Here is a 14,167-nt window from a genome sequence, read left to right as displayed (position 1 = left end):
ACCCACGCACGCGCCCACCCTTGGAATATCAGTGATCCTCCCCTGAACCCTCCATATGACCTGCACACGCCCTCCTTGCCCTTCCCTTCGTGTGTGTGTGTGTGTGTGGTGGTGGTGATGGGGATGAGAGAGAGGAGAAGCGCGCCGGCGAGGCAGGTGGGTTAGCGATGTCATGCACGGGTGCGGTGGATCACAGCTCAATAAGCATGCACACCACACACGCGCACGCAGGGGCCATCAACCAAGGAGACGCGAACCAACGAAAAAAAAAATAAGAAAGAGAGCAAAAGTGAAACATTAAAGGGTAACAAGACAGCGGGGAGGGGACGGAGGCGGAGGGCGGCGAAGTTGTCTGCACGCGGTTTGCCACAGTGGAGACGCGCTGCTGCCCCTTTCGGGCACGCGAGCTGGCAGCGGAGGCGATGGGCGTGCTTGCACGTGGGCGCAACAAAGACGCCTACAGCTTCGAATAGGTACGATTCATGTTGCTCTGGCGCTCCTCCAGCGCTTTCTCCGTGTTCAGCAGCAACTTGAAGTAGCGCGTCGTCCGCACCTTCAGCTCCAGGGTCGCGTCCTCGTCAAGGCACAGCACCGCGGCGGGGTGCATCTGTAGCATCGTTGCAGTGCACATGTGTGTGATCCCGCCCTCCACGCACCGCGCAACCGCGAGAGCCTTGCTGGCACCAGTGGCAATCATCAGCACAACCTTGGCCTCCATGATCGTGCGCAGCCCAACCGTTAGCGCCATCGTCGGCACGCGCGAGACGTCGTTGCCAAAGAACCGCGCGTTGCTCTCCATCGTCTCCGCATTCAGGCTCTTGACGCGCGTGCGGCTGTAGAGGCTGCTCCCAGGCTCGTTGAACGCAAGGTGTCCGTCCGTCCCGATCCCGGCGAGGAACAGTTGGATGCCGCCAACAGCCCGGATCTTCTCCTCGTACTGGCGGCACTCCTCGATCAGATCCGGCGCGTTCCCGTTCAGGATGTGCCGGTTCTGCTCGGGGATGTCTACGTAATCAAAGAAGTTGTGCTTCATGAAGTAGTGGTAGCTCTCCGGGTGATCCGCTGGCAGCCCCACGTACTCATCCATGTTGAACGTGATCACGTTCTTGAACGAAACGCGGCCCTCGCGGTACGCAACGATCAGTTTCTGGTACGTGCGCATCGGCGTTTCGCCCGTCGGAAGCCCAAGCACAAACGGCCGGTCTGCCGTCGGCTTGAAATCGTTGATGGACTTGATCACGTAATTAGACGTGTAGTCCGCCACCTTGTCCGCCGTCTCGGAGATCACGATCCGCATGGTCGATAAAAGTATGTGAAGTGGGGGTGGTGTACTGGTTACCAGGAAAGGGAGGGAGCAAGAGACTCAGTTCAGGGGCAGGTGGCAATCGCAGACGAAAACCTGAAGCGCGTGCGCTTGTGCGCGTGGTGTTTTTTTTTTCGCAGGAGGAAGCAGGATGAGGACAGAAAAGGAGGAAAGCACAGTCGAGGAGGTACGCTGCACGCACTCAGGAGTCTACAGTGTTAATCTACTTGATTCCAGGGTAGCCTACACCTGGAGAGATTTGCCTGTGCACTCCGGGAGCAGCAGGCAGCGGGGTGGGACGGAGATGCAGTGGCTCACGCAGAGGAAGCAGCTCCTTCGCGCGTTCGCAGAAGAGATCATTCTATAGGTGTTGTCGATCATCACCACATCAGCATGCACCGCCTTTGTTCACACCTGTGCTCGCGTGTTCTCGTCTTGTTTTCCGTTCTCTTAATGACTGCAGCACCAGGTTCCAAAGATGCACAGCCCGAGATGCCAAGCACCACTCAAGCATACATACGCAACCAAACACAAGACGGCCCCCATGAGAGGCGCGTACACACACACACACACACGAACGCAAGCACCGAAGAGGACAAGAGAAAACGAAAAAAAAGCGAAGGAGACGAAGGAAGAAGGCGCTACAAACAGAGAAACTCGAGCACTTACATGAGATATGAGTGAAAGGGAGACAAGAAAGGAAAGCGAAAAGGGAAAAGAAAAATGGGTCGAAGCTGCACCTACGCGCACACACACAACCGCGAAGAGATTTACGAAGACAGTCATGGCAAGAAAGCACAAAGAAGAGGCGACATCGACAGCTAGACAAGAGGAGGATATCTACATACAGCTTAGCGCGCCCAAAGACATGCTCGTCACGCACAGACACACACACACGCACCTACAGACATACACGCGTGCAGATGCATGTGCGCAGCAAAATATGGAAGCACGCAACGACACGAAAAGGGAAAAAAAAAACAGAGAGTGAGACACCCGAGTGCGAATGCAAATTTCAAAGCAAAGAAGAGAGCCAAGAGGCAGAGATCGCTGAGGTGCGCGCAGAAAGTCGGCAAAGACACGCACACATCGGCGGCGGTCGGCAGGCGGGGCGGGATAAGCACATCAGTAAAGCCGTGGACCCTATTAAGACGGAGGGAAAGAGGGACAAAGAGCTGCAGCAGCGACCTTCCCACAAAGTGAAACAAAATGAAGAGAATAAAAGCATGTCGAGAGACGCCTGCTTTTGTTTTTTTTTTTCCGAGTCTACAGTCCGGTGCGATGTGTGTATCTGTTAGCATAGGGGGAGGGGGGATGGTGGGCGGGAGAAGGGAACGACACAAGGAAAAAGGGAGAGAGAGGGGGGGAGCAGCTGGCACGGCGGGAAAGTGTAGAGGGACGTCGTGGGGCATCGAAGCGAAAGGCACAGAAGGATGGTCATCCACGCGCACAATGAGGAAGGGGTCTCACAGAGAAGGAGAGTGAGACAGCAGCAGCGGTGGATGAGAAAGGTCGAAGAAAAAGAAGGAGAGGTGCGCGAGCATACACGCACAAAGCCGCAAGTCGCGTTGCCATTAAAGTGTCGCATGCCTCTCGCACACTGCAAAGAGATGACATCTCTCGTTGATTAGCCCTTCAACTGCAACGGATACCTCTTGCCTGTTTCCTCCATTCAAAGCAGGTCGCCGCCCGACCGCCTCTCCCATCTCGTGAGCCGGTGCCGCCAACCCTCCCCCCGCACACCCATAAACAACGGCGCAGGCATATACATAAAGACGTACCATACACAGGAAACGCCCTTCACACGTACATGTGCCCGGTGAAGATAAGGAGACAGAAAACGGCTGAGCTGAAAGAAGAGCCTCAAAAGACGTACATCAGCACGCCCCGCAGGAGGGGGTTGGGATAGAGGGCGAGGTGAACACTTAGCGCGTGCTGTGTTTGTCGCACAGCTCCCTCGCGAGCTGTTGCCGCCGTATGTTCGTTCGAGTGTGAGTCCGTGCATACACGTGTTCCATGCGCGTGGCGCTGATTGACGCCTTCTTGCTGCTGCTTCGTTCATGCTGTGCGTTCGAAGTTGTTCGCTCGTCGAGTTATTAAGAAGCTCTCTGCGCCATCCCAGCCGTGAGGCTTTAGGGGATGGAGAAAAGAGGGAGAGAGGGGTCAAAATCTTTGCACAACAGACGTGATCAACGAGTAAAAAAGAGACGTAAGAAGGAGAGCCCATGGGGTTCGCACCAGTACCGTCACCAAAAGCCAGCATCTTTTTCTTTGGACAGAGAGAGAAGATGGGGTGGGGGGGACGAAGCTGTCTCGTCTGTTCCACTAACCCCCCCCACCAACACCACTTCCGCCACCACCTCTCTCCCTCCCTCCCTCTCTCCATCGCCAAAAAGCGCTGTGTTCGTGCCTCTCGCGTGCGGGTTGGAATGAGACACCAAAGCAAGCCTGGCGCGCCGGAGAGATGAAGAGAGGCGGTAGAAAGAGTCAATGGCACGCGCGCGCATACCGAATCCGTGATGAAAAAGGAGGCGAATGGAACGCGAGAAGACATCTGCACATACATACACAGAGAGGCAGACCTGCACGTGCACGGACGCGGCAGTGAAGCAGGCCTTTAGCGAGCCCTCGACAAGGAACGCGAGGACGAGAGAGCACAACGACCACCGCCACCCAAAAAAAAAGACAAAGCGTTTCTGCACAGACTGATATAATGTGGGTGAACGGGTGTGCGTGCGTGTGTCCGTGGTGCGGTGAGGAGAGGAGGGGAGAGGACTAAGGCATGCGCCTTCTCGGCCTCTCTGTAACTCACGCCAGCTCCGGCGACAGCGAGGCAGGAAGGTAATGAAAAAGAGAAACACTCCAGAAACCCAAAAAGAGGAGAAAGGGAAGAGCAGCGCACAAGATAGACTGTGGTAGCGGCGGTGTTGCGTTGTGCGTTTTGCGTCCTCGTGCGAGCTCCTCCCCCCTTCCACCCCCTCAGCAACACAAGAGAGCGCGCGCGACGCATGCGCACGCAAAGGTAAGACAGGGAAGTAAAGAGAACGAGAGTCGAAGATACCATACAAAGCAGAACAGTGAGAACAGAGCGAGGTGCGAGGAAAGAGCCAGCCAACACACGCACGCGCCTCTCCCCCTGCCCCTGGATGGCGTGGGAGAGCGAGAGAGGATGAGGCACCTGTGTATCGGAGGACAACAAAAGGAAAGCAGAAAGCAAAACAAAAAAAAAAGAGAAGCCCGGGCACTACTGTGTGTCGGATTTGAAGCACAAATCTGGTCAGCTGCTGGTATAGGGAGATGCAGCTGCGGCGGCATTGAACTGGGGCGTTTTGCCATCGCCGCTGCCGCCATCCTCTTTCGCGAGTTGCGGCTGGTGCTGTATCTGTCGCGCACGTGCCAGCGAGTGACGGGGACCAATGCTGCTCGTTATGTTAGCGATGCCGCTGCCGCGGCTGTCGGCAATCTTCTTTTTGGGCCTCCGCAGGGTCTGCCGCTGCGGGGCTCCGCCCACCTCACCGTCCATCTTTGAGGCCCTCGTGAAGGGGTGGTACGGCGCGCCATACATGATGCTGGTCGCTTGATAGGAAGACGTCGTGGAGCTATCTGTGCAGCTAATGGGCCCCACAGCGCCGTTGCCAGTTCGGCCGTGTGTCGCGACGGCATTCTTCTTCTGCACTCGGCGGGTCGAGATCAGCTCGTCGCTATCGCGGTTGTTGCCGTGCACCGCGCACACAGCTATAGGACGCCGAGCGCGACTTGCGATGCACGTTTGGGTGCCGTTGCCGTCCCCCCCGACCACGGGGCTTACGGTCTCGCCTCCGTTGTTGTTGGTGTGCGAGCGTGTGTGGTGGCCGTAGCTGCTCTTGTCCGCATCGCCGGCGGACTTGGTCGGTGGCGGCAAGGAGACGTTGCGAAGTGCTGATAAAGCCATCAAGGTGGCCGTGGCGCGCTGAGAGGCACCGCCGTCAGGGTGCAGTGGTCCGTCCAGTCGCGGCTGCGACTGCTGGCGATGGCGCTGATCACTACCCTGGAGAGCATGTGTTGAGGCAGCCAACGGTTTAGATCGCCGCTCCTTGCGCAGCTGTGGGCCGGCTGCATCGGCGTTGCGGTTATGCGTAGAATCAGGCACGCTCGGGCCTGCACCAACGCCGTGCAGGTGCGGGTCGGCAGCGTGGACCCCGCGTGAGTCCGGGGACAGCAAGGGCTGCCGTTGCTGTTGACCCAAGATATAAGAGAGCGATTGCGACACCGTTGACTTCAAAGAGTTCACCACCGAGGCGAATCCCGCGCGGTAAGCTACCACGTCCGATGCGTTCCCCGGGACAGAGCGACGCGATGCGCTGCCGCTGACGGGCCCCACTGCCTGGTCGTGTAGACGGCTCGTGTCTCTCTTGTGTCTGGCGGACTTGCGCTTCTTTGTTTCGCTGGCGGCTGTGGAGACACTTGAGTTCGAGAGGCCGCGGCGTGGATTGGCGACGCTCGAGCCAGCCGGCTCGATGTTTGCCTTACCACGAGAAACGTCATCGTTCTCCGTCGAGGCTGCAGCAAGTGGGTTGCGCCTGCAGACGTGGAAAGACGATATCGAGGTCTCGGCGGAGAGTGGGGTGTGCGACTGTGGCTGCTCGGCCGCTGGTGTCTGCCGTTCCTGCTGCAAGTGGCGCGGGAGGTGCAGGGACAGGGCGGGGAGGCCCTGCAGACACTCTGCCAGCGGGGCGCCGTGGGTAGCGGCGAGCGTCGGCGAAGAAAACGCCGTGGCCGCCGTTGCCGCGGCTTTGTCCGCTGACGCCGGCTTCAAAGGTCGGTGGCTCAGCACCGCCGTCTCGCCATCATCCTTTCCTGGTGCCGCGGTTGTCAGGAGTACCCGCATGCTGCTCTCTGCCACCCCGTGCGACGGCAACGGTGGCGACGCGTTTGTCTTTTCGCCTTCGCGCGTCGGCTCGTGAGAGCCGCCGCTACCGAGAACTCCGTTGGGCGGAAGCGTGGCCGATGCCCGTGGATGGTCGCTGATGTGCTTGGCCGGTTCACCCTTGCTGCTGTCTATCGTCGCAGCGTACTCGGTGTCGTCGCTGATGCTTGCGCTGCTGGGTCGGTGTAGCTCGGTCTCTGCTAAACCGACGTTCCGCTTCCTATTTTTATCTCGCGTAGTTGATGGGTTGGTGATCTGCGATGTCTGCGGTGGCGGCACCGCCCCACACGAGCGGGAGAGCAGATCAGCGTTGGTAAAGCCCCCGGCCACCTCTGCTGGAGTGGCCTGTAATGGTGTCGACACCACAGCGCTCGAAGAGGCGGGCATCTGATTCAAGTAGTCCGTCAGCGCCGCAGCGACGGCCCTCTCCGAGTTACTGTTGAGGATCATCGGCAGCTGCACGGGATGCTCAGACGCCGCCTTGTGTGGAGACGTCAAAGTGAACGTTGGCGCACCTGCTCCCTTGCCCTTGCCGGCGTTGGCGTCGTGCGCGGCGGGCTTGAGCGCCGTCTTCGAGATGTGTGTGTCGCTTGAGCTGTTTTTGACCGTGGGCGGTTGCTCTCCCTGCAGCTTCGGTGAAATGATCTCACTCGAGCGGCGCTCGTGTGGAGACACCACGGTGTCTGCCTTGAGGTCGCCTCCTAAGGCGACTGCCTGATCCGGCGCACGCCGCTGTGTCGAAGGCGCCGACGTCGTAGGAGTGGACCGCAGCTGAGGCAGGCCCGTTGCAGCCCGCAGCTCGGCTTCATAGCGATCTCGGAAGCCGTCGCGCGTGAAGTAGGGGAGCTCCATGAGCTCCGTGCACGTCAGCCGCTGCGCCGGGTCGGTGTGGAGACAAGAGCTGAGGAACTCGAGCCAGTCGTTCGACTCGCGATGGTAGCGTTCCTTGAGCGTGTACAGGATGTCGGTATGCGGGAAGCTGATGCCGTTGTACAGCGGGTTGTGCATAAAGATGAAAACGAGGCGCTGCGGCACTGGCCCGCAGGTCTGCATAATCAGGCATAGCTGGTCTAGGTCCGACTCGCCGGGGAAGAGTGGCTGCCCATCGGAGAGCTCCGCAAACATGCACCCTAGCGCCCACACGTCCACCGGCTTGCCGTAGGCCACGTCTCCGACGAGCAACTCTGGCGCCCTGTACCAGCGCGTTGCCACGTAGTCTGTGTACTTGCCTTTGGCCGACGTCTGTCGAGCAAAGCCAAAGTCGCAGAGCTTCAGCAGTCCTGATTCGTCGATGAGCACATTTTCCGGCTTCACGTCGCGGTGTATGACGTTGTGATTGTGGCAGAACTCGATACCACGCAGCAGTTGGTAGGTGTAGCGGCGCAGTTCGCGGCGGTGGAGACCGCGCGTGGTGCTCTCCAGAAGCTGCAGGATCGTTTGATCAATGAACTCAAACACGAGGTAGAGCTTACCCTCCCTGCGGAAGACGTCCTCTAAGCGGATCACGTTGGGGTGCTGCAGAAGCTGCAGCATGCGCACTTCGCGGGAGGAGGTCTTGCGGACGTGCTCATCCTGCTCTGTCTGCTTAAAGCGCTTGATGGCGACCAGCTTCCCCGTTACGCGGCTTCGGGCCTTGACAACCACGCCGTAGGTGCCCTCGCCGAGGATGCCGAGTATCTCGTAGGCCTCCATCGACTTCAAGGCTCAGCTTGTACAGCGATGTGGAGGCTTCGGCTCGTGGGTAGCAAGACGAAAAGAAAATAGCACTTACATGGGAGGCAAGAAGAAGAAAGACGCACGTGCACACGCGTGTGCACGGGAACCAAAGGTATTGAGAGGAGTGCGGCAGCCAACCATGTACACGCACATACCGCCACCAACACTAAGCCAAATACAGAAAAGACTTCAACAGAAGAAATGATGAGAAGGGGGGAGGGACAACGTTCCAGTCGACTGCAGCACCGTTTTTGTTTGTTTTCTCAGTTTCCGCGGATGCTCTTTGTTTTTCGTTCTTTTTTTTTGGCCGGGAGGGGAGGGAGGAGGGCGCGGCTCCTCTCTTGAAGCGCGGGCCCAAACGCACTAAAGCACAACGACCCAGAGGAGGGCAAAACACGCAACGACGCAGCCGCTGAGCCCTCCCCCGCAATCTTCGCGCGCGCGCGTGTGTGTGTGTGTGTCCCTTTTTTTTGTACTCTTGGTCTTCTCTATGGTCCTCGTTCCTCTCCAGAGCAGAAGACACACATACGCGGATCACCGTCGTGCTCAACAGCAGATAAGCGGCCGTGGAGGCGCTGTGTGTGTGTCCGAGTCTTTCAGTGCCCCTTCTCTCTCGAGTGTATACAACGTTAGCGGAGAAAAGGGGGCGAGACGGGGAGATCGCAGAGAGGCGACGTGGGCGGAGAGGAGCAAGCAAGCGGCTAACAAGACCCACAAGCACGCTCACACAGGCACCCGCGGCGCTGGAGAAAGAAATCTAAAGCAAAAATATGCAGTTCCAGATTCCCTGCGTTAGTGTGTTCCAGCTCGAAATAATGAAGAAGGGAGAAGAAAGAAAATAACGAGTCGCTCACCCGGACCGCAAGACGTCGTCCTCCCGGCTGGGCAAGAGTTGCCGGGACGTGAGGGTAGAAGACAATCGCAGAGGACGGGCAGAGGTGACACAAGCTGTAGGCGCAGACCACACGCAAGCATGTGCTGTACACAGAAAAAGCTGAAAAGGAGGAAGATAAGAGAAGCGGGGCAGCGGCTCAACTCCCACTCGACAAATAAAGGCAGAACAACAACAAGCAAAAAAAAAAGAAAAGGAAGCGCCTGCCTGTGTCAAGGAGCACGAAAAGGACGAAGGAAGGAAGGCTTCAAGAGGAGGAAGAGGAGAATAGGGAGGAGATGCGGCTCAGGGGATAGAGAAAGAGAAGGAAAAGGAAAACACAACCTCACGCCAGCGTTTACGGTGCTGCTTTCTCGCCGCCCTTCTTTTCGCTTGTATGTGTTTTTGTGTGACTGTGCGTCGTCCCTCTCCGTGATTATAGACGGCTCGCTGATGTCGTGGAGAAAGTTCGAGAAGCGAGAAGGGAGGTACCGTCGGAGTGAGGACGGGCAGCAGACTCGACAAACCCGAAAAAAAAAAAAAGATAGTAAACTTCCGTCTGGCGGCACTAACACAATTACACACCGACAAACGCATAGTCGGGACTATCACACACGGCGCCGCGCCAACGCAGATTGTGTGCCGCTGTAGGTGCGCGGGGGGGGGGGGGTATGTGGTTCCGTGTGTCCGCTGTGTGTGTGTGTGTATGTGTGTTTGCCCAGCAATCCGCCCGAATCTTTTGGCACTGCGGTGATGCCCACAACGCACGAGATGTATGCAGGGGGACGCACATGGAAGTGCACACGCGATTGTGTGCGTTCAATGGCAGATAAAAAGAAAACGGGAAGCAGTTCAAGGATGGGAGAAGTGCAGAGACGACAGAGCATGCTGCGTGCCGGGGGAAAGGAGACAGGATCACTCCACCGAAGGAAAGCCGCACCGAAAGCGGAGAAGAGGCAGACGAGGTGGAGAAAGACGGCACACACAAACATATAAGTACACGTATATGCACATATGAGCAATGGAGGTCGGGATGCGTGTGAGAGGCACATGGACCTCACGAGATCGCACCAGGCTGCACACACGCCCGCTCTCGCACATTTCTGTTCTATGGTTCCAGTATGCTCCTGTCAGCGGTTTTCGAGTCTTCTGTGCGCGAGCTCTTCTCGCCTTACTCAAGGTTCCACGCTCGCGCCGGCATGCAAACCAAGTAGTATTAGGGTACGGTAGCAGAGAGCGTACGCAGCACGAGCGCGACAGCTTCCCGCACGGCGCGCGCGTTTGTGTGCAGAGGCTCCAGAAAAAGATGGGTGGGCAATGGCGGCTCCGTGGCGCAGCCGCCACGGTGCACGCAAGCGTCGTCGTTCGCGCCGGATTGTGAAGTGGAGGAGGAGAGCCGGCGGTCAGAGGCAAACCACTGCATAGCGCGCTCGTGTAGCGTTGGCGCGCCAAGGCACGCGTCGAAAACAGTGCCGTTCGCCGCTTCCGAGAGCATCACGTCCACGTTTTCGTGGTAGGCGTGCAGCACAGGTTGGCCGGGTACCGTCGAAGATGACTCGACAGCAGCGCGGAGGGCCTCGACCCACAATCGCCGTCGGGCATGCGGTCCACGAGGAGGCGGAGAGGTTCGGGCACTGCACAGTGGAGACAATGCAAGTCCCGATGCGGCGCTCCTCTCAATCAGCGGCTCCGCTAGTCGAGTCACCATCGCTGCACACGACTCGCACAGGATTGCCAGCACGAAGCGTATTGTGGCGTGGTCCTGCGGAGCAACGCCGATGCCCCAGGAAACGGCTTCAGGGGATGCGAAAGGTCTCGAACCCGCGACGCCCACACCTGCGAGCGTCGCCGCAGCATCGGCACAGGCCGGCGACAGCGAGAGCCGCCGCATTAACCACCGTGCCTGTCTCGCCAGAGACACGAAGAAAGCGCCGCCGCCGCGAACGGCACCGGGAATACTTGTACGGGCAGTGCGAGTTGTGTCTCGCATAGAAGTCGATATATCGGTCTCACTTGTACAAGGGCTCGGTAGCGCCTCCAGCAGTGCCAAGGCCGCCTTGCGTAGCAGTCCCCCGTACAGCATGGTCTGCTGCTGAATCGGAGCCAAGAGAAGAAGAGAAGGTAGCAGCGGCTGCCACAGCTCTGACTCGTCAACCGCAGCGTTCCAGGCGTCCGCGTCGGCGCCGCATCTTGCTCGGGGATCCGCACCCCGCTCACCAGTTTGTGTGCGGAAGCGATCATCTGCATCGGTCAAAGAAGGTGTGACTATAGGGTGCAGCGCCGCAATGAACACACGGCCGTCGTACAGCCGGGACTCGCCCCCTTCTTCCGAGGCAACCACTGCAGCGCACCTCACCGCGAACTTCTCTGCAGAGCATGGGGAGTGTTGCGACTGCAGCAAGAGGGCAGAAATATGGCACAGCTCTATCACGTCGAGCACCCCGCAGTGAGCAACCTCACAGATGCCGCTAGGTCGACTCGAGCCGCATGCTTCGTCGAAGCTGCACGGATGGCGCAGCACATCGCAGCACAACACTACCGGGGGGAGCGGCAGAGAAGAGGGCGCCGAGGGTACAACACGATCAGCGCTGGTCGTCTCCGAAGCCCTGCTCCTCGCTTGAAGCCTCGAGAAGCCGCTCAGGGAGACCTGGTCCACAACGTACACGGCAATCGGCGGCTCACGCTGGCACGCCGCGTCCAGCAGCGAAACCGCAGCAGCTCTCGTGACGGCGTCGTCGGCGTCTTCAAAGAACAACAAGGTACCGTCGTCTGCTGCAGCTTCCCTCAGCGCCCCTCGAACCTCGCAGAGTCGCTGGTGCAGCTGAGGAAGGTGGCGGTAACCGAACACCTTCACAAAGGTGGGCAGTCTCTCCGGGGTGACAACCACACGCACGTCGTGGAGGAGTGCGTAGACAAACAGCCGTATTGCAGCAAGCCAGAGGTATTGATCAAGGTTGCGGGCCGACGTGACCGCTTGCGCGAAGGGCCCCCTACGGATGACATGCGCCGTCAGCATAGATACCACTCGATCCTCTGTGGGGGAGCGATCCGCACAAAGGGAGGGCGATGGCAGCGAGGTGACGGCCGTTCTCTGTCCAGGCGCAACTGCGCCCGGGCGCGCCACAGTCCGTTTGCCTGCTCCACGGGCCTCCCATAATGCAAAGTCGTCGTCCATCTCGTTGTCGTCATCTTCACAGCCTTCGTCGCCGTCACACGCTTCGCCCCTCTGTGCATCAAATGAGGCGTGGAGCGTGCGCTGGCTGGCCAACGTCTCTGGCGATGGCAGCCAGCCGCCTTCTGGGTCGACGCGCAGCAGCAACACACGAAGTGGATGCCGACGCAGTACCATGCCGTCAGGCGCCACCGACGCAGGGGGTCCTTGAAGGAAGAAGCGCGAGGCAGCGCTGTCGCAGGCGAGTGGTGCGAGACAAAAGCTGTTGGGCATCATGCAGGAGAGCGTGACGGGGCCTGCCAGGGGCGGCGGCAGCGCTGACGCCGTGCTGGAAGCGGCGCCATTCCGGTCAAAGTGCATCAACTCACATGCAAACGCCTGCTCTGGTGTGTGAACCAGCGTCTGCAGCGCGTGGTATGCGTACCCCAAGATGCTGGTCACGTCACCCCTGCGCGTCGTCAACGGATCTCCGGCGCGGTCAGGGGGAGCAAGAAAGGGCCAGCACAGATACTGGCGCAGCAGTCCGTGCAAGGTTTCCAGTACAGTGCCTTCCACCTCGGTGGACAGAACGTGCCACAGCACAGCGCTAAGAGGGACAAAGGCATCGGGCACGGCGCACGCGAAGCCGGTATTTCCGCCGCCCGCGCAGCCGCAACTCCTCGTGCGCGCTGACGATGTGGTGATGGGTGTGGAGTGGGCCGTGGAGCTACTGCCGAGCCACACGTGTGATGCGGTGCCTCGCAGCAGAGACTCAAAGTCATCGTAATCTCCAGCTGGCCGCAAGTCCACTTCCACGCATCGCTCTGTGAGGTAGTCGAGCCAGTCCACGTACACCGACTCCTCATCCTCCTGATGCAGCAGCGTAGAAGAGGTGGTGCTAACGGCGCGAGCAGCGCCGCCGCGGGGAGAGCGCCGCACACAGAGCTGCCAGCCCCCGCGAGCGCTGAGGAGGCGCAGTACGCGCAGCAAGCGTCGGCGGGCGCCGACATCGGCGCTGTCTCTTCCGCTAAGTCTCGATGGGTCGGCGAGACGTCCCGCTGCCTCTGACGTCTCATCGAAGAAGACAAACGGCCTGCGCAGCGACACTGCCCGTTGCATTGGCGGGCTGTGGTGCCAGAGAAGTGCGCTGGTGGACCGCATCGCCCTGCCAGCGTCCCACCACTCCGCGCAGTGCGACAGCATCGCTGCGTAGAGAGCGGTCTTGCGGCCCACCCCGTCCGTCGCTGCCACAACGCACGTCGGAGAAGATGGCGAGGAAGATGCACCGGTGCAGCGAAGATGAGACCCGTTTGTGCTGGTGAGGTGCAGCAACGTTTTCAGAAAAAACGCGTACCAGTCGATGGTGGAAGGGACGCGCCCCGACAGGGAGCGTGACACCTCTGCAGCCTCCTGCTCTACAGCCTCTGCTGCGCCGCCGTCGTCGGTCGCAAGCGCTGCTGGCAGCCGCGACGTCTCTGCGGTCAAAGATGCAATTAAGTGTCCTACGTGAGGTCTCGCCAACACAAATCCGTCCCCTGAGACAGCTGTGGACGCCTGCATCGTTAGAGGACGCAGCCGCAGGGACAGGCCGAATGGCACCTCGGTCAAGATCTCATTCTGCAGCCATGCAGAAAAGTGGTTGACGGACTGCAGCTGGATCCGCGGCATTTGATGAAGTAAACACGCATGCGCACATCGAGGCTGGTCTGCGTATGTGTGCGCAGGGGAGGGGATCAGACGGATAGAACTTGTGTGCGCGTGTGTACACGTGTGCTCGGGCCGGAAACACAAAAAGAAATAAAGGGACGCTACGCTGCACCCTCTCCTGTGGCGGCACACGCAGAAGACTTCAAGGGAGGGCTCAGGTGGCGCGAAGGCAAGGAGTGAGGGAAGCGCGCTTGTGCTTCAATGACTGTGTGCATGGCAAGAAAGCGGAAAACGAGGGAAGAGACGCAGCAAGGGCGAGGAGAGTGAGAAGCGCTGATATTTCAACTACAAGCCGTTGGGGACAGTGAAGAGTCGTGAGGGAGGGCGAAGAAGCGCATGCGCGCATGAATCAGTGGCCGCTGGTCCACCGGCGGTGCCCCCCCCTTTCTCTCGCGTGGCAAGAAACAGCGTGAGTGCTGAGGTCACGCAGTGAGCAGCGAGAAGGAGGAAAGCCACGCGTGATGCGTTCGCTGCACCCACCCGGGTCATTCTTCACGAAAGAGAAGGAGCATG

At 59.3% G+C, this 14,167-nt stretch overlaps 3 protein-coding genes across 3 annotated transcripts; all 3 read right to left on the bottom strand.

Annotated features, from left to right (window-relative positions):
* Positions 1–457: 457 nt before the first annotated feature.
* Positions 458–1,297, bottom strand: LINJ_32_3460 (putative glucosamine-6-phosphate isomerase; the record flags this gene model as incomplete). Its single annotated transcript, XM_001467983.1, has 1 exon — positions 458–1,297. The coding sequence occupies one exon, from the start codon at positions 1,295–1,297 to the stop codon at positions 458–460; it is 840 nt and encodes a 279-aa protein (XP_001468020.1).
* Positions 1,298–4,580: 3,283 nt separating this feature from the next.
* LINJ_32_3450 (putative kinase) lies at positions 4,581–7,901 on the bottom strand (the record flags this gene model as incomplete). The annotated part of the gene is made up of 1 exon (XM_001467982.1): positions 4,581–7,901. One exon carries the CDS (start codon positions 7,899–7,901, stop codon positions 4,581–4,583), a length of 3,321 nt encoding a protein of 1,106 aa, XP_001468019.1.
* A 2,111-nt stretch (positions 7,902–10,012) lies between these two features.
* On the bottom strand, positions 10,013–13,615 carry LINJ_32_3440 (conserved hypothetical protein; the record flags this gene model as incomplete). Its single annotated transcript, XM_001467981.1, has 1 exon — positions 10,013–13,615. The coding sequence occupies one exon, from the start codon at positions 13,613–13,615 to the stop codon at positions 10,013–10,015; it is 3,603 nt and encodes a 1,200-aa protein (XP_001468018.1).
* Between the last annotated feature and the right edge of the window lie 552 nt (positions 13,616–14,167).

The sequence above is a fragment of the Leishmania infantum genome, chromosome 32, assembly GCF_000002875.2.
Source record: "Leishmania infantum JPCM5 genome chromosome 32".
Taxonomy (NCBI): Eukaryota; Euglenozoa; class Kinetoplastea; order Trypanosomatida; family Trypanosomatidae; genus Leishmania; species Leishmania infantum.
This window is presented reverse-complemented; position numbering and strand designations above follow the sequence as displayed.